This window comes from Somniosus microcephalus, chromosome 6, assembly GCF_052327205.1.
Source record: "Somniosus microcephalus isolate GS21.2 chromosome 6, FLI_Smic_1.0, whole genome shotgun sequence".
Classification (NCBI taxonomy): Eukaryota; Metazoa; Chordata; class Chondrichthyes; order Squaliformes; family Somniosidae; genus Somniosus; species Somniosus microcephalus.
The window spans coordinates 65,715,833-65,735,801 of record NC_140992.1 but is presented as its reverse complement, the minus strand read 5'-3'; the positions used below and the strand labels follow the sequence as shown (position 1 = coordinate 65,735,801).

The following is a 19,969-nucleotide window of genomic DNA, read 5'->3' as shown; positions in this document are numbered from 1 at the left end:
TTTATTTGTGTCGGTTTTATTTTTGCATTGTGGCCAAGTGGAAACTGTGTTGGTCAATGACAGCGGGAAGGTAAGGTGTGGGACTGTTGGTGAATGGGGAATTGGGGTTGCGGTTACTGGTATCGCACTCGGATGAGTTCGTCGTGACAGCCCAGGCAGAAAGGGGCTGTCTAGGTTGCCTCCTCCCTTCCTCTTCCTCTTCCTGCTCCTCCTCCTCCTCCTCAGCTGCTTGCCATATAGCTGATGGCAAGGGCTGTGCCCTCATGATGGCAAGATAGTGCAGAATGCAGCAGACCACCATGAATCTTGGCACCCGCTCTGCCAAGTATTGCAGGGCTCCTCCAGACCGGTCCAGGCAGCAGGAGCGTTGCTACAGCATGCCAATGTCTGCTCTATCACATTTTGTGTGGCAGCAAGGCTTTCATTGTATGCATGCTGCACACGTGTGCGTGGTTTGCGGATCGGATTCATCAGTCATGTCGTCAGCGGATAGCCCTTGTCACACAGTAGCCACCCTTTGGTTTGCCATAGTGGCTGAAATGCAGCTGGCACAGCGGACTGCGGCAGTATGAAGGCATCATGACTGCTGCCAGGATACCGGGCATTGATCTGCATGATTTGCTGCATATGGTCGCACACCAGCTGGGCGTTGAGGGAGTGGAATCCCTTTCGGTTCCGGTATATGGCAGAGTTGACATGCGGCTGTGAAGGAATAAGCCATAAAACCTATTCAGAAAAATACACCATTCTATGAAAGAATTCTGGCCTTATTAAAACATGACAAACTGGGTTTGGAAATCTAGAAACCTAATTATGAAAAAGCTGTGGTAGCATTCTGGCTATAGAGATAAGATAGTTGTTGACACTGAATCAATAACCTTATTGAAACAGAAGGTCAAAGGCTCCCAACAGTCTGAACCTTTGGGAACAAGACAATAGTTCACCCTGTACAAGGTGTTCTAATTTACACTTTGTAAAGAAGCACAAACATCTGCCTTCATAAAAATGACATCAAGTAAAAAAACGCACCTGCTGTTACACCGTTTTTATGGTAAACTTAGAACACCTGGAGGAGAGACATGATTCTGTAATGCTACCAGCTGAGGTGACTAAGAAATGCAGAAGTCAGCAGAAAAATGACTAGACATAATTCGCTTACATCAGCAGAAAACCTTAAAGGAGATACCACTGGAAAAGGGTATAAATATTGAACTCTCAAATGGGACAGTAGATTTGCTGTAAAGGGGCAAAGCGATTTTCAGGCTTCAGAGGTGGCTCTGTAAGTCTACAACTCTTTGTACCTCGGGGATCAAAGGTACTGTATTTGATTTTGGTGGATATCCTGAATAAAACGAAGAACTGTAAAGCTGTAGCGAAGTTAAGATGTGAGAGTAAGGATCTCTGATAAGATTGTAAAGCTTTCTCTTTTTGGAACTGTTAATGTTGCGATTGACTCACCAACTGTAAACTACATGTCGGTTCTTTAATATCACTTGTATCAAACTCGCGAACTCAATTTCTGTACACTCTGGTGAGGAGTTGCAGAATTCTGGGAGAGTTTTCCAGACCCTCATAATATCCGGAACGTTACAGTCTAGCTAAACTTACTAAAAGTGCTATCTGGAGGACAGTAACATTTTCAGGTTGTTCCTTTCCTTTAGGGAGAGATAGTCCGGACCTTTAGACCCAATTAAGCGTCTTTAGGATTCGGCTACCTCAAACCTTAGTTGAAAGTGAACGTCTGAGGAATACACCTGATCTGGGGTAGCCCTAAAGGGGCTAGGACTAGTAATTATCCCTTCAGTTGGTGCCCAACGTGTGTGTTAACGAGTTGATACAGAACCCTATACTTATATTTATATCTCTATACATCTCGTAGATTGTGAAGTATAGAAGGAGTGTTTTACTGACAGTGGTACTAAGACCCAGATTTAAGTCTCTAGAAATGACAAGTCCCTGATCAGGCCTTGTAGAACTTAAATCAGAACTCCCTCACTATAACATTGAGGTCTAGAAATTTCTTATAAAGTTCATATTAAACCCTAACCGAGGTTAGGTCCTGACGAAATGGAAAACCCTGTAGGAATTGGCCAAGTCTTTTTATTAGGAAATTCAAAAGATTGCATTATTAGGGGAAATAATCCTATCCCTGTACCTCCACAAGACCAAGTAATAATTTTTGATGGATTGTCACTGACGATTAAAAAAGGGACATCCTAACAATCCTCAGCTGGGATGGGGATAGTAGTAGGGACTTTTCGAGATTCCTATTCTTTTTATCCAGAAGAATTACTGTCCATACCCCTTGGCCATGAGACAGTGCAATATGCTGAAGCCGCAGCATTACGGTATGCTTTAGAAAAGGCAGACCCTATTAAACCCACATGAATCTGTACGGATAGTGACTACTGTAAAAGAGGATATAACCAAAATCTAGTTTTCTGGGAACAAACAAATTTTTACCAATCATAGAAAACATAGAAGATAGGAGCAGGAGTAGGCCATTCGGCCCCTCGAGCCTGCTCTGCCATTTAATGAGATCATGGCTGATCATCCAAATTCAGTACCCTGTCCCTGCTTTCTCCCCATATCCCTTGATCCCTTTAGCCTTAAGAAATATATCTAACTCCTTCTTGAATATATTTAATGAATTGGCCTCAACTGCCTTTTGTGGTAGCGAATTCCACAGGTTCACCACTCTGGGTAAAGAAATTCCTCCTCATCTCTGTCCTAAATGGCTTACCCCTTATCTTTAGACTGTGACCCCTGGTTCTGGACTCCCCCGCCTGCATCTAGTCTGTCTAGTCTTGTTAGAATTTTATAAGTTTCAATGAGATCCCCTCTCATTCTTCTAAACTCCAGTGAATATAAGCCCAATCGGCCCAATCTCTCCTCATATGTCATTTCTGCCATCCCAGGTATCAGTCTGGTGAATCTTCGCTGCACTCCCTCCATGGCAAGAACATCCTTCCTCAGATAAGGCGACCAGAGCTGCACACGATACTCAAGGTGTGGTCTCACCAAGGCCCTGTACAACTGCAGCAAGACATCCTTGTTCCTGTACTCGAATCCTCTCGCTATGAAGGCCAACATACCATTTGCCTTCTTAACCGCCTGCTGCACCTGCATGCTTACCTTCAGTGACTGGTGCACAAGGACACCCAGGTCTCGTTGCACTTCCCCTTCTCCCAATCTATTGCCGTTCAGATAATAATCTGCCTTCCTGTTTTTGCCACCAAAGTGGATAACCTCGCATTTATCCACATTATACTGCATCTGCCATGCATCTGCCCAATCACCCAACCTGTCCAAATCATCCTGGAGTTTCTCGACATCCTCCTCACAGCACACACGCCCACCCAGCTTTGTGTCGTCTGCAAACTTGGAGATATTACATCTAGTTCCCTCATCCAGATCATTAATATATATTGTGAATAGCTGCCTGTCACTCGGAAAAAGACCCGTTTATTCCAACTCTTTGCTTCCTGTCTGCCAACCAGTTCTCTATCCAAGTCAGTAGCTTACCCCCAATCCCATGTGCTTTAACTTTACACGCTAATCTCTTATGCGGGACTTATCGAAAGCCTTCTGAAAGTCCAAATACACCACATCCACTGGTTCTCCCTTATCTATTCTACCAGTTACATCCTCAAAAAATTCCAGTAGATTAGTCAAGCACGATTTACCTTTTATAAATCCATGTTGACTTTGTCTGATCCTGTCACTGTTTTCCAAGTGCTCTGCTATTACATCTTTTATAATGGACTCTAGCATTTCCCCCACTACCGATGTCAGGCTTACCGGTCTATAATTCCCCGTTTTCTCTCTACCACCTTTTCTGACTAGTGGGGTTACATTAGCTACCCTCCAATCCATGGGAACTGTTCCAGACTCTGTCGAATTTTGGAAGATGACCAGCAATGCATCTACTATTTCTAGGGCCACTTCCTTAATTACCCTAGATGATCATGCCCTGGGGATTTATCAGCCTTCAATGCCGTCAATTTCCATAACACCATTTCCCTACAAATACTGATTTAATTCAGTTCCTCCCTCTCATTAGATCCTATGTTCCCCGACATCTCAGAGGTTATTTGTGTCCTCCTTTGTGAAGACAGAACCAAAGTATGTATTTAATTGGTCTGCCATTTCTTTGTTCCCCATTATAAATTCCCTTGATTCTGACTGCAAGGGACCTACGCTTGACTTCACCAATCTTTTTCTCTTCACTTATCTATAGAATCTTTTCCAGTCAGTTTTTATGTTCCCTGAAAGCTTACTCTCATACTCTATTTTCCCCCTCTTAATTAATCCCTTTGTCCTCCTTTGCTGAATCCTAAACTGCTCCCAATCCTCAGGTTTGCTGCTTTTTCTGGCCAATTTATATGTCCTCTCCTTGGACGTTATGCTATCCCTAATTTCCCTTGTTAGCCACAGTTGAGTCACCTTCTTTGTTTTATTTTTATGCCAAACAGGGATGAACAAATTCTGTAGTTCATCCATGCGATCTTTAAATGTTTGCCATTGCCTATCCACTGTCAACCCTTTAAGCAACGTTCCCCAATTCATCCTAGCCAACTCGCGCCTCATACCATCGTAGTTTCCTTTATTTAAATTCAGGACCCTAGTCTCTGAGTCAAATACTTCACTCTCCATCTTAATGAAGAATTCTATCATATTATGATTGCTCCGCCCCAAGGGGCCTCGCACAACATGATTGCTAATTAATCCTTTCTCATTACATAATACCCAGTCTAAGATGGCCTGATCTCTAGTTGGTTCCTCGACATATTGGTCCAGGAAACCATCCCGTATACACTCCAGGAATTCCTCCTCCACAGTATTGTTACTAATTTGATTAGCCCAATCTATATGTAGATTAAAATCACCCATGATAACTGCTGTGCCCTTCTCTAACTTCCCATTTAATGCCACCCCCAACCTCAGCATTACTGTTTGGGGGTCTGTATACAACTCCCACTAATGTTTTCTGCCCCTTGATATTTCTCAGCTCTACCCATACAGATTCCCCATCATCAGAGCTAATATCCTTCCTTACTGTTGTGTTAATCTCTTTAACTAGCAATGCTACCCCACCTCCTTTTCTTTTTTGCCTGTCTTTCCTGAATATTGAATACCCCTGGATGTTGAATTCCCAGCCTTGGTCACGCTGGAGCCATGTCTCCGTAATCCCAATTATATCATATTCGTTTACATCTATTTGCACAGCTAATTCATCCACCTTATTATGAATGCTCCTCGCATTAAGACACAAAGCCTTCAGGCTTGTTTTTTTAACACTCTTAGACCTTTTAGAATTATTATTTACAGTGGCCATGTTTGATTTAAACCCTTGATTTCTCTGACTGCCACTTTTGATTTTCTCCTTCCTGTCTTTTGCTTCTATCCTTGCTTCCCTTTCCTCTGTCTCCCTGCACAGGTTCCCAACCCCCTGCCATTTTAGTTTAAACCCTCCCCAAAAGCACTAGCAAACACTCCCCCTAGGACATCGGTCCCGATCCTGCCCAGGTGCAAACCATCCAGTTTGTAATGGTGCCACCTCCCCCAGAACCGGTTTCAATGTCCCAGGAATTTGAATCCCTCCCCCTTGCACCATTCCTCTAGCCATGTATTCATCTGAAATAGCCTTCTATTTCTACTCTGACTAGCACGTGGCACTGGTAGCAATCCTGAGATTACTAACTTTGAGGTCCTATTTTTTAATTTACCTCCTAACTCCCTATATTCAGCTTTTAAGACCTCATCCCGGTTTTTACCTATATCGTTGGTACCTATATGCACCACGACAACTGGCTGTTCACCCTCCCCCTCCAGAATGCCCTGCAGCCGCTCCGAGACATCCTTGACCCTTGCACCAGGGATGCAACATCCTGGAGTCTCATTTGCGGCCGCAGAAACGCCTATCCCCCTTACAATAGAATCCCCTATCACTATAGCTCTCCGCTCTTTCCCTCCCGTCCTGTGCAGCAGAACCACCCACGGCGCCAGGAAGTTGGCTGCTGCTGCCTTCCCCCGATAAGCTATCTCCCTCAACAATATCCAAATTGGTATATCTGTTTGAGAGGGGGATGGCCACAGGGGACCCCTGCACTACCTGCCTGCGCCTACTACTCTGCCTGGTGGTCACTCATTCCCTCCCTGCCTGTGCAGCCTTTACCTGCGGTGTTACCAACTGATTAAACGTGATATTCACGATGCCCTCAGCATCGCGAATGCTCCAGTATGCATCCATTCGCAACTCCAGCGCCGCAATGCGGTCTGTCAATAGCTGCAGTTGGATACACTTCCCGCACACATGGTCGTCAGGGACACAGGAAGTGTCCCTGATTTCCCACTTAGTGCAGGAAGAGCATGCCACGGGGCCGAGCTGTGCTGCCATGACTTACTCTTTAATTAATTTAAATTAGTTTAAATCAAATCAATACCACTAATTACACTACAATTAAACGATATATTCAAGGGCCCCTGGTTACTAGCACTCCCCGATACACAACAGGGACCTTCGAAACTATGACCAGTAAAATTAAGACTTTCTGGCCTAGAAATTCAGTTAGGGGCGCCCAGCTCGCCTGGGCGCCGGAATTACCGCTGCGCGCGGAGCCACTTGCGCCAGCGGGAAATTCAGTTTCAGCGCCCCAAGTGGAAGCCGGCCGCTAAACAAGGGTTTCGGCGCCCCACTTGGGGCGCTGAAACTGAATGTCAGCGTGCAAAGTGCCGCAGCGCCACCCGCTGCGGCACGGCAGCCTGCGGTACTGCAGGCCTTCCTCTCAGTCTTAAGGGGGAGGTGCCTGCAACAGCGCGATCCCCGCTCGCGAGTGCCGGCAAATGAGCCCGGCACCAAGGAGAAGTGCCGGGCTCTCTGGAAACAGCCGGCAATGCCGCGGGGGGGGGGGGTTGTAGGAGGCCGGGGAAGGAGGTGCGGGCAGGCGGCCGCCGAAAAAGCGGCAGGCCGCACCTCCACCTTAACTCGCCCCAGTACCGGCACAGGTAGGCCCCGTGTACCGGTCGCTGTTTGCGGCCGGCGCGGGCGAGGCAGCAGCAACCAAATATGGCCAGCGGGGCGCTGCGCACACCGATGATGTCATCGGTGGCGGCGCAGCGCGAATGGCTAACGCCGCCATTAGCGCCCCGCTAAATATCGCAGTAGGTTTGCACAGTGGCGCAAAAGCCCTCTTTGGGCGCAAACTGGTGGCGCAGGCCACTGAATTTCTAGGCTTCTAAATTTTATAAACTATTAGTCTTAACTGTCAAACTATAGCGTAGTATAAATACTCACCTGGCCGTACTCACCCAATCAGCTGCTTCCTCTTGCCCGTGTCACTTTTTGAATTGTGATGTGACTTCGGAATGCCGCCGCCGGTCTGTGAGATTGGTAAGCCTTATACCGCCGCTTTCTCCGCTCCCGACATTGGCCTCAATCAGCTCCCTCCCCTTGTGCCGACATCACTTTTGACTTCTGATGTCACTCTTTAAAAATTCTGCTGGTGCTGAGTTGGTACCGCCGCCTCGCCGCTCCTCCCAGGTCCGCGCTGCTGCTGCTGCTGTGGGGCCTACCTGCGCCTCGGGCTCTCTTTATATCGCCACCGCTGTAAAGTCTGTGGGTTGTATAGCGAAGTAATACACAGACTACAAGGGTAACTTAAACAGGACTTTACTATTCGAAGGTCAGGGCGAATCTGCCCAATAAATTCTGCCACAGCACTTATATACCGGTGTGGTCACCGTCGGTATTACAGTATACAGCAGCCAGGATAAAGTAGTGCCACACCTAAAATAGTTCTCTTAAAGGTGGACGGTTACATACAATAGTTCTCTTAAAGGTAGAACAGTTACATACACTACAACCGCCGCCTCGCCGCTCCTCCCAGGTCCGCACAGCCGTCGCTGCTGCTGCTGTGGGGCCTACCTGCACCTCGGGCTCTCTTTATATAGCCGCCTCACCGCTCCTCCCAGGTCCGCACTGCCGTTGCTGCTGCTGTGGGGCCTACCTGCGCCTCGGGCTCTCTTTATATAGCCGCCTCACCGCTCCTCCCAGGTCCGCACTGCCGCTGCTGCTGCTGTGGGGCCTACCTGCGCCTCAGGCTCTCTTTATATCACCGCCGCCACCTTGCCGCTCCTCCCAGGTCCGCACTGCTGCCGCTGCTGTGGGGCCTACCTACGCCTTGGGCTCTCTTTATATCGCTGTCGCCGCCTCACCACTCCTCCCGGGTCCGCACTGCCATCCCCGCTGCATAAAACACATAAAACATAAGTCATTGTGGGAAGACATTCTCCGTTCAAGAATGGGGAAACAGAATTGTCAGGTGATTCATGTAAACGGGCATACCACTGGGACAGTGCACTCAAAAAGAAACAATCTTGCAGACGAACAAGCGAAACGTTCAGTCTGCATGACACCCCCTCGAGAGGGGCCTGCCAATATTAGTGTAATCACTAGGGCAGAACGGGCAGCTAATCAGGATGAGGAACTGATTCAGCTATTAGACCCAACAAAAGAGAATCCACCAGGATATCCATCAAAGTACTTTTACTCGGAAACCCCTATGGGTACTGTGCTAGTTAAGTTGCCCAAGGGAAACCGAGAAGTACCCCCGAGACACAAACGAGAACAGCTTGTAAAAGAAGCTCACGAGGCCATAGGTCAAGCACAATGTGGTGCCAGAACAACATTCTGCAAATTGACTCCCTTATATTGGTGGCCAGGCTTGCTTATGGCCTGTAAAACATACATGGCAAATTGTGAGCCATGCTATTCCACCAATAAGTCATCACTAATTAAGCCACCACCATTGGCTGCTGTGAAAGCTGATGAGCCTTATGGCAGAGATGACATGCGGCGCCCGCAAAGCGATGTGCATGCAGTCATTGGCATCCTGCACCATGGGGAAGCCTGCAATCCTCGCGAAGCCGCGTGCTCGCTCCACCTGTTGGTCTCTGGCAAGAGAGAAATGTAGTCAGGTCTCTTTGAATAGAGAGCCTCAGTTACCTCCCTTACGCAACAGTGGCAAACTGTGAGATGTTAAAAATATCTCCAGCTCTAGCCTGGAAGGAGCCAGACGCATAAAAAATTCGCCCCAGAAATGTGCGCGCACTCCGCGAACAACATTTTCTGAGCTCTAATGGCACTCGTAGTGCCCAAAAAACAGGCGCTAACGATCCAAATTTTGTGACCCAAGCGTTTAATTCAACTTGAGTAGGAGAGTTAAGTAATACTTTTGACTGTACTACAGCCCTAGACACAGCTGGAATATGAATCTATCGGAGGAACGTATCTGCAAAGAACTACTATCATTTTCCTTGACTTGCAAATATTTTCTAACTTCATAGCTTAGAAAAGGCCTAGATGCTGCCACATCCAAATCTGCAGAACTATCACGAGCCAATAGGGAATTGCGACTGAAACTTGCTGAATTCGAGAAGATCATAAAAAGTCAGAAGGCAAAGATCAAAGATCAGAAGATACAGCTGAAGCATCATCTGGAGACCAAAACAACTAATACACAAAATACGGAAAGAATGAAGGTGTGTTTAGTACAATTTGTTATTTGTATGTAAACTGATTTTGAATGGCCAGATTGTTACAATCTCTCCCAACTCTTTATGTATGCTCATAGTAAAAATGCTAATTCCATAAGCAGACCCACTTTCCCATGATCTGCAATTTACAACTTTATGCATGACATGAAGGAAATCGCAGGTGACAGGACTAAATGTTGCAGTTTTTTGTACCGGAGCTTGCATGGACTTACCTTAGTTAGATAAGGGTATTAAGGGATATGGAGTAAATGGAGTTAAGATACAGATCAGCCATAGAATCATAGAATAGTACAGCACAGAAGGAGGCCATTCAGCCCATCGAGGCTGCGGCAGCTCTTTCGAAGAGCAATCCAGTTAGTCTCATTTCCCGTTCTTTCCCCATATCCCTGCAATTTTTTCTCCTTCAAGTATTTATGCAATTCTCTTTTGAAGGCTACTTTGAATCTGTATCCACCACCCTAACATGCCTTTCACAAACTCTGAGCACTCCAAAGTGCTTTACTGCAACAATTACTTGCATTTATATGGTGCCTTTAACATAGAAAAATGTCCCAAGAAGGGTAATCATACAAAACATTGACACAAGCCAAAGAAGGAAATATTAGGAGGGGTGACTAAAAGCTTCGTCAAAGGGTTTTATGGAGCGTCTTAAAGGAAGGGAGAGATGTGGAGAGGCAGAGAAGTTTAGGGATGGAAATCCAGAGTTTAGGATCTAGACAACTGAAGCCATGGCTGGTGGGTCAAAGGAAATGGAGGATGCACAAGAGGCTAGAGTTGGAGGAATACAGAGCTCACAGAGGGTTACAGGGTTGGAGCAGGTTACAGAGATAGGTAGGGATGAGGCCATGGGAGGAATTTAAACACGAGGTTGAAAACGTAGGTCAGCGAGCGCAGGGGTGGTGTACCATGTTCCTGTTAAGCTGCATGGCCGCGCAACAGTCTGTAGGTCCTGCACAGGCCGCTTAACGGCTTTGCAATGAAAAAACCACGCATGCGCGGAAATTTAAATGGGCCATGCAGCCCATTAAAGGGGTTGTGCAACCCAAAAAAAATTAGAGGAAACATTGGTGCTTGGTGAATGGGACTTGGTGCGCGATATGGGCAGCAGGGTTTTGGGTGAGCTGAAGTTTATGAAAGGTGGAAGATGAAAGGCCGGCCAGGAGAGTATTGAAATAGTCGAGTCTAAAGGTGACAGAGACATGGATGAGGGTTTCAGCAGCCGATGGGCTCAGGCAGGGGTGGATATGGGCGATGTTTAAGAGGTGGAAGTAGAGAGTCTTTGTGATGGAGAGGATATGGGGTCGGAAGTTCAGCTTGAAGTCAAATAGGATGCCAAGGTTGTGAACAGTTGGCATCGACCTGAGGCAGTGGCCAAAGAGGGGGTTGGTGAGGTCGTGGAGTTTGTGGCGGGGGTCAAAGATGATGGCTTGCTCTTCCTGAATGTTTAACTGGAGGAAAAAAGGGGAAAATTTGACAAAACTTAAAAAAAAATTAATGTTGATTTGCTTTTTGCTTTAATAAATTGAATGCTGTGTGATTTTTTTTTTTTCTTTTTCACTTGAGGGTGACTGTAACTTGTTCATGTCTTACCCACCACCCCGCCAATGTTCTCCACTCCTATTCTGAAGATGTTGCCGTGCAGTTCCATGGCCTCCCACTTCAGCAGAACTCATTTACAACCTTCCTTCAGGACCTGCCTTATGAATCTACGGCACTGCTGGCTGCAACCTCAGCAGCAATTGATTTAGGCAAAACAACCCTATCAGACTCCAAAACGCCGTGTTTCTCAACCCCTTCCCCCCGCCCCCACCGCCCCGCAGCTTTTCCATCTTCCTTTTCCACCAAATAGCAGACACGGTGACCACTACACAATAGAGTGCAAACATTCACCACAACATCTGCAGCCTGCGGGTATAAACACAGCAAGAAAGCCCTAAGACCAAAAAATGCATGCCAAGCCTGGGGACCAAAATAACCTGCATCACACAAATATTTATATTTATGTTTGCACAAAAATGTAGCAGAATAATTACTGCTGCTGTAACCTATTCCATTAGTGAATAAAATCGGGTATGACCATTTCCTTTCAGTGAAACTGAAAGTGGCAGTAAACTTATAATTTATTGTAGCAGTAATTAATGCTGCTACAATAATCTGATGTAGTAAGAAAGCTTGCCTTTCTCCTACTGCTCAACCTTTCCTCTATAATGTACTACTCAGCTGTTTAAAGTGATTGTGAGCGCTTTCTTAATCAGCTGATCTCTGTACAGTCAACAGCGCCCTCAATGGCACTTTAAATTTCACATTTTTCAGCAACACATTGGGGAGGAGAGGCTGAACAGTTTTTTATGTTTTTTACTACTTTAAACATAGAAACATAGAAGATAGGAGCAGGAGTAGGCCATTCGGCCCATCGAGCCTGCTCCGCCATTCAATGCGATCATGGCTGATCATCCAAATTCAGTACCCTGTCCCTGTTTTCTCCCCATATCCCTTGATCCCTTTAGCCTTAAGGAATATATCCAACTCCTTCTTGAATATATTTAATGAATTGGCCTCTACTGCCTTCTGTGGTAGAGAATTCCACAGGTTCACCACTCTCTGGGTGAAGAAATTCCTCCTCATCTCTGTCCTAAATGGCTTACCCCTTATCCTTAGACTGTGACCCCTGGTTCTGGACTCCCCGACCATCGGTAACACCCTTCCTGCATCTAGTCTGTCCAATCCTGTTAGAATTTTATAAGTTTCAATGAGATCCCCTCTCATTCTTCTAAACTCCAGCGAGTACAAGCCCAGTCGACCCAATCTCTCCTCATACGTCATTCCTGCCATCCCAGGTATCAGCCTGGTGAATCTTCGCTGCACCCCTTCCATGGCAAGAACATCCTTCAGATAAGGCGACCAAAACAGCACACAATACTCAAGATGTGGTCTCACCAAGGCCCTGTACACCTGCAGCAAGACATCCTTGTTCCTGTACTCAAACCCTCTCGCTACGAAGGCCAACATACCATTTGCCTTCTTAACCGCCTGCTGCACCTGCATGCTTACCTTCAGCGACTGGTGCACAAGGATGCCCAGGTCTCGTTGCACTTCCCCTTCTCCCAATCTATTGCCATTCAGATAATAATCTGCCGCCTTGTTTTTGACACCAAAGTGGATAACCTTGCATTTATTCACGTTATATTGCATCTGCCATGCTTCTGCCCAATCACCCAACCTGTCCAAATCATACTGGAGTTTCTCGGTATCCTCCTCACAGCACACACGTCCACCCAGCTTTGTGTCATCTGCAAACTTGGAGATATTACATCTAGTTCCCTCGTCCAGATCATTAATATATATTGTGAATAGCTGGGATCCAAGGACCGATCCCTGCGGTACCCCACTAGTCACTGCCTGCCACTCGGAAAAAGAGCCGTTTATTCCAACTCTTTGCTTTCTGTCTGCCAACCAGTTCTCTATCCAATCAATACCTTGCCCCCAATCCCATGTGCCTTAACTTTACACGCTAATCCCTTATGTGGGACCTTATTGAAAGCCTTTTGAAAGTCCAAATACACCACATCCACTGGTTCTCCCTTATCTATTTTACCAGTTACATCCTCAAAAAATTCCAGTAGATTAGTCAAGCACGATTTACCTTTTGTAAATCCATGTTGACTTTGTCCGATCCGGTCACTGTTTTCCAAGTGCTCTGCTACAGTATTACATCTTTTATAATGGACTCTTGCATTTTCCCCAGTACCGATGTCAGGCTTACTGGTCTGTAATTCCCTGTTTTCTCCCTACCACCTTTTTTGAACAGTGGGGTAACATTAGCTAACCTCCAATCCATGGGTACTGTTCCAGTGTCTATCGAATTTTGGAAGATGACCAAAATTCTATTTCTAGGACCACTTCCTTAAGTACCCTAGGATGTAGATTATCAGGCCCTGGGGATTTACCCACCTTCAATCCTGTCAATTTCTCTAACACCATTTCCCTACAAATACTGACTTCTATCAGTTCCTCCCTTTCATTAGACCCCATGTTCCCCGACATCTCTGGGAGGTTATTTGTGTCCTCCTTTGTGAAAACAGAACCAAAGTATGTATTTAATTGGTCTGCCATTTCTTTGTTTCCCCATTATAAATTCCCCTGATTCTGACTGCAAGGGACCTACGCTTGACTTCACCAATCTTTTTCTCTTCACATATCTATAAAAGCTTTTACAGTCAGTTTTTATGTTCCCTGAAAGCTTACTCTCATACTCTATTTTCCCCCTCTTAATTAATCCCTTTGTCCGCCTTTGTTGAATCCTAAACTGCTCCCAATCCTCAGGTTTACTGCTTTTTCTGGCCAATTTATATGTCCTCTCCTTGGATCTTATGCTATCTCTAATTTCCCTTGTTAGCCACGGTTGAGTCACCTTCTTTGTTTTATTTTTATGCCAAACTGGGATGAACAAATTCTGTAGTTCATCCATGCGATCTTTGAATGTTTGCCATTGCCTATCCACCGTCAACCCTTTGAGTGACATTCCCCAATCAATCCTACCCAACTCGCGCCTCATACCATCGTAGTTTCCTTTATTTAAATTCAGGACCCTAGTCTCTGAGTCAACTACTTCACTCTCCATCTTAATGAAGAATTCTATCATATTATGATCGCTCCGCCCCAAGGGGCCTCGCACAACAAGATTGCCAATTAATCCTTTCTCATTACATAATACCCAGTCTAAGATGGCCTGATCTCTAGTTGGTTCCTCGACATATTGGTCCAGGAAACCATCCTGTATACACTCCAGGAATTCCTCCTCCACAGTATTGTTATTAATTTGGTTAGCCCAATCTATATGTAGATTAAAGTCACCCATGATAACTACAGTGCCCTTATTGCACGCTTCTCTAATTTTCCTTTTAATGCCATCCCCGACCTCCGCATTACTGTTTGGAGGTCTATATACCACTCCCACTAACGTTTTCTGCCCCTTGGTATTTCTCAGTTCTACCCATACAGATTCCACATCATCAGAGCTAATATCCTTCCTTACAATTGTGTTAATCCCCTAAGTTGGTATTAAAGTGTTAAATATTAAAAACTGCTCAGCCCTTCCTATTCAGTTCAATGAACACATTTATTATGTTAGTTATACTGAGGCTACAGTATGTTTGGTTACCACAAATAATTACTTTAATGGATGATTGTTCCTAAAATTTCCTTAATTTTTGACATTTTATTGCTCCATTATTTTCTCAAAAATTACTCTGTTTAATTACACCCTGAATCATGAGGTAAATAATAGACTCAGCTGTGAATTCCAATATGTTGCTCCATAAATTATATATTTTATATGTAAATAAATGAGGTAACTTGAGTTATTTTTTAGTTATTACAGGATACAAGCTAACTGCAGTATACAATGCTAAAATTAGTTTTCATGATTAAAAATAATTGAATGCATTTGATTGTAAAGAGATTAAACAATAATTTAATAGTGGTTCCTAAACAGAAAAAAGGGCTACTGTCCATTGCCTCTGTTTGACAAGTTGTATTTTTGCTTAGGAATTTGAAGCAGACTTGAAACGGATGGAGACAATAAAAGAACAGTATCAGAAAAAGAACTATGAGCAGGTTCGTACACAGACAAAAAAATTAGCATTATTTTTCTACATTAAGAAGTGATATTTGGTGCCTTATAATTTATTAAACTGTGTATAATAACTCTCTGTCTGTTCTATCTGATTTGTAGTTAGGGTGTGTGTGTATACATAAAGAACCCAAAAATCCAACAGGACATCATCCAACATGTGCCCAACTGGGAATGCACTCTCCGAGAACTCTGTTGCTGATCACACCACAGTATATGGAGTATGGGGAGATTCCATCACTAAAATATCAATGGTGGACGCTCACGCCACTAGTAGCACATAGCAGGTGTTTGCTCGTTTGAGGGAGGCCCATAATTCTTGTAGAGGCTGTCTACTCTTGGGGGTGGGGTGGTGGGGTGGGGGGGGGTTGCGGGCGGTGGCAGGAGCCCACTGTTCCAGAAACATGCTAGAAGTGCCCCATTGACCCCACTTTTTTTTAATGCTTTGTTCTCGAGACATGGTGATGCTGCCCCTACTGCATTTCTTTCTCATCCCTAGTGGTGGTAGATCTTCCTCTTGGTCAGCTGCAGTCCTTGCAACATACCACCAGGAAATTCCAGGACACTGACCCAGTGACAGTGAAGGAAAGGGAATATATGTTCAAGTCAGGTGTTTCAGTGTGTGACTCAGAGGGGACTCATGATGGAGTTCCCACAACATTGCTACTCTATTCCTTCTCAGTGGTAGACGTCAAGGGAAGGGAGGTTTTGTCGAATTAACCTTAGTGAGTTGCTGCAGTGCATCCTGTAGGTTGTGCATATACAGCCACAGTGTGCCAGTGATATGGATTAAAAACAGGAAATGCTGGAAATATTCAGCAGATCAGGCAGCATCTGTGGTGATGTGCATATTGTATTCAGTGGCAGGGATGTTGTTCAAGTGAACTGCGTAATATCCTGTATAATATCAAGCTTTTTGAGCATTATTGCAGCTGCACCCAAGCAGGAAAGTGTTCTGTCACAACTCCTGATTTCAACCTTGTAGATGGTGGATAATATTTAAATGATTTCAGTTTTACTGAAGTCCGGGAATAATTTTTTTATTTTGTTGATCTTTTATATTCAGTTATATTTTGGTTGTTTCTTTGTCTGCAGTCTCAAATGATTCAGAAGTTTATGACAGAGATGCAGAGTCTACAAGAAGAGCTTCAGAACGTGGCAAAGAGTCAGTATGAGGCAGTGTCCCTCCGCAAACAGCAAGAACTCCAGTTGAAGAAGGAACATAAGCTAAATCAAGAGCTGAGGAGTAAATGTCAGGTGGGATGTCTTCTGCTTCTATGCTTTTATTTAAAAAAAATGTGTTTATCAATGTTGAATGTTTTTGTCAAAATCAGTAATTAGACTGTTAAAAGAAAGATTTGCATTTATACAATGGACTACTTTAAAGAGCAAAGGAAAATTGGATGGGGGTGTATAACGTAGCCAAACTAGACATCCCATTATAAACTTTCCCCATCATACGAAACAACAACGGGAGGCCGATCCACTACCGTCTGTTTTGTATCACCACCTATGTTGAATTTCCCCCTGCTGTAGTGTTAAAATTGCTGATTAACACACAGTTGTATTTCCAGGTATAACTTTCCTGTTAGCATTTACGTGTTTGTATCTTTCTAAATATGACCAGTCCCAAAATGAAGAAATATTAATATCTACTGAAAATCTGTCATTTGCTGATGGAGTTTTATGATTGCTAATATACCAGCACATTTAAGATGCCTTTTTTCATCTCTTTTTAAGTAGTACATCTCGATAATGGTGTTACTTTCAGTGCCACTTTAGTTAGCCTTTTCTTGATATCTCGTATATCTTTGCTACTTCATTAATAAAAAATTTTTTTGCAGCTTGTGCTTTTATTTTATAAAGCAACAGATTGAGTCACCATGGCATTACACATAGTCGGAGAATATGGTTTCTCTCTTACTGTCTCCGCTGTATTCATGTTGCTGTATTTCTCTCTTTGCCACACCTCCTCTGCCTTTGTCTCTTTTTCTTTGCTTCTTCTCTCTTCCTAACTACTTTTTACTTTCTCACTGTCCTTTTCTGCTTCTCGGTCTTTTTTTTGCTTCTCTCCTTTCAGGTGGAGATGGCAGGGAATGGAGTCACCGATGGCTACAGGCTGCATTTGGGGTGGGATTACAGGGAAATTGTGGTCCTCGGTGACTCCCTTCCCATGCCCTCCCTAAACACTCATACTTCTACCCACGCACTTACTGCTATCACATCCCCACTCACCCTCACTGTGTCCTCCACTTCCTACCATCCCCTCACTCTCCACATTATCCCCATCTTTTCCCCTTTGAACTAGTTGTTCATTCCCTGTACCTTGCCCTCTTCCTTGCTCTGCTGTCACACACCTTACCTTTAGCCCTCCATCCATTTCCCCCCACGGGTGGATGGCGAGAGGCCAGAAGCCCTCTCTTTCTTAACCTTTTTCCCTCCTCACTTCTCTCTCTTCCTTTCTATCTGTTTCCCTCAGAGAGGCTTTGTTTGCTTTCAAAATTCAACTTGTTTTTAAGAAAAAAGCCAAATTAGTATGAGGTAACACACTGTCTGTCTCATAGGTATTAGCAATTATGATCTCTAGCTCATAGGTGTAAAGAATTAGCCATGATTATTTTCTAACTGTCAACAAAACACCAGTGGATAATTAATTGGCTTCAAAATTCAACTGGTGTTTTGAATATTGAACTAATGTAAACATCATGGGCGAGAAATTGGACTCAGCGCTCGTTTGGAATCCAAAATGGCGTCAGCGGCGCACGCGCACACTTCTGACGTGACACCATCTTGTTAAAGGCGTTAGCGGCGCGCATTTAACGTCTGCCGGAAGTATGCAGAGCAGGCAGATCATGACATCAGTCAGCGTGCAATGCTGATTTGGCGCCAGCACTACCATTTTGGAGCTCCACACTCCAGCCGACGCCCTCTCTTAAGCTCACACAGCTAACCACATGTTAAGCAGCAGGAAGGACCCCCACCAGCGATATTTAAAGCAATCATCAACTACTTACAGGTTAATTGCTGTTGATTTGTTCTGGCTGTTGCTATAATTCTACATGTTTTTGGTGCTTTTCATAGTTGTTTTAAGTTTCAAAAGTCTACAGGGAGTGGTGTGGCAGGTGCTGAAGTACTTCTGGCTGACTTCAAGATTTCTGCACAAACCAGTTGGTCCCAGACATGGGTGGCCCAGAAGGCCTTCCTCTTGGAATTGAGCATGACTGGGAGAATGAGCAGAGGCCACGCAGAGTAGGACAAGCTGCCAGAAGAGGGAGGAAGAGGAGAGGGAGAAGGGCTCTCAGCGGGAGGCCATATCCGCCATGGGTGTTCAGGGGACAATTCTCCTACCTGAACCTCAGCGACGACCAACGTTTGAGACGTCTGCACTTCACTAAGGAGGTTATCACTGAAATCTGCCAACTGCTGCAACCACAACACCAATCTGAGAGCAAGGCAAGGACTGCATTGCCAGTGGCTGTGAAGGCAACCGTGGCTATGAACTTTTATGCATCTGGCTCCTTCCAGGCTGGTGCTGGAGATATTAGCAACATCGCACAGTTTCCAGTCCACTGTTGCATAAGGGAGGTCACTGAGGCACTCTATTCAAAGAGAGATAACTTCATTTCGTTCCCTCTTGCCAGAGATAAGCAGGCAGAGCGAGCACGAGAATTTGTAATGTTTGCAGGCTACCCCATATTGCAGGGTGCGATTGACTGTACGCACATTGCTTTGTGGGCGCCGCATTTCAACTCTGCCATTTACTGGAACCGAAAGGGATTCTACTCCCTCAACGTCCAGATGGTGTATGACCATCATGCAGGTCAATGCCCAGTATCCTGGCAGCAGTCATGATGTCTTTATTCTGTGGCAGTCCGCTGTGCCAGCTGTATTTGAGCCACCACGGAAAACCAAAAGGTAGCTACTGGTTGACAAGGGCTATCCGCTGACGACATGGCTCATGACTCCGGTTCACAACCCACGCACACGTGCGCAGCATGCATACAATGTGATAGAGTAGACCATTGGCGTGCTGAAGTAACGATTCCGCTGTCTGGAGGAGCCCTGCAGTGCTCGACTGAGCGGGTCTCAAGATTCGTGGTGGTATGCTGCATGCTGCACAACGTTGCCATCCTGAGGAAACAGCCCTTGCCACCACCAATCGGGCGAGAAGCTGAGGAGCAGGAACACGGGGAGGAGGAGAAGGACATAGAAGAGGAGGAGGTGGGAGAGGAAGGGAGGCTGCAACCTCGACAGCCCCTTTCTGCACGGGCTGTACGTGAACAACTAATTTAAGTGTGATACCAGTAATCTTAACCCCAATTCCCCATTCACCAACAGTGCCTCACTCATTATCTTCTCTCTGTTACTGACCATCACATCGTCCTCTTGGCCACAATGCAAAAATAAAAGCTAACACAATATAAATATTCCAAACCAAATTTATAAATGAAATCATGCTATATTGTATACAAACATAAACTAATCACCCGTGTGCATTCCCTTAGTGCCTGTCTTTTGTGTATCTTTGCCTGTCCTAGTGCTCCTACTCAGTGTTACCCCAGTGGCTGCAGCATGTCTGGTGGAAGGCTGCTGACTTTCAGTGGATGGCCTTGTAGGACAACCTTGAGCAGCTCTGGGCCTAGAAGGCCCAGCTTCAGACTGCACCATCTCGGCATTGCCAGCAGCAGTCTGGGCTGGCTGGCTAACAGGCAAGGGCCTGCACAGCCCCGAGACCGGAGAAGCAGCGGACCTGCGCGGGAGCAACCCGAGGCGGCGGAG

At 45.3% G+C, this 19,969-nt stretch overlaps 1 protein-coding gene across 3 annotated transcripts in view; it reads left to right on the top strand.

The window, feature by feature from the left end:
* ccdc150 (coiled-coil domain containing 150) overlaps nucleotides 1-19,969 on the top strand; it is a 133,096-nt gene that overhangs the window by 83,030 nt on the left and 30,097 nt on the right. For all 3 annotated transcript variants that reach the window (XM_085990315.1, XM_085990314.1, XM_085990316.1), the window contains 3 exons: nucleotides 9,349-9,543; nucleotides 15,106-15,174; nucleotides 16,286-16,447. In XM_085990315.1, the coding sequence (XP_085846441.1) occupies nucleotides 9,349-9,543; nucleotides 15,106-15,174; nucleotides 16,286-16,447 (426 nt within the window). The remainder of the gene's footprint in view (nucleotides 1-9,348; nucleotides 9,544-15,105; nucleotides 15,175-16,285; nucleotides 16,448-19,969) is intronic.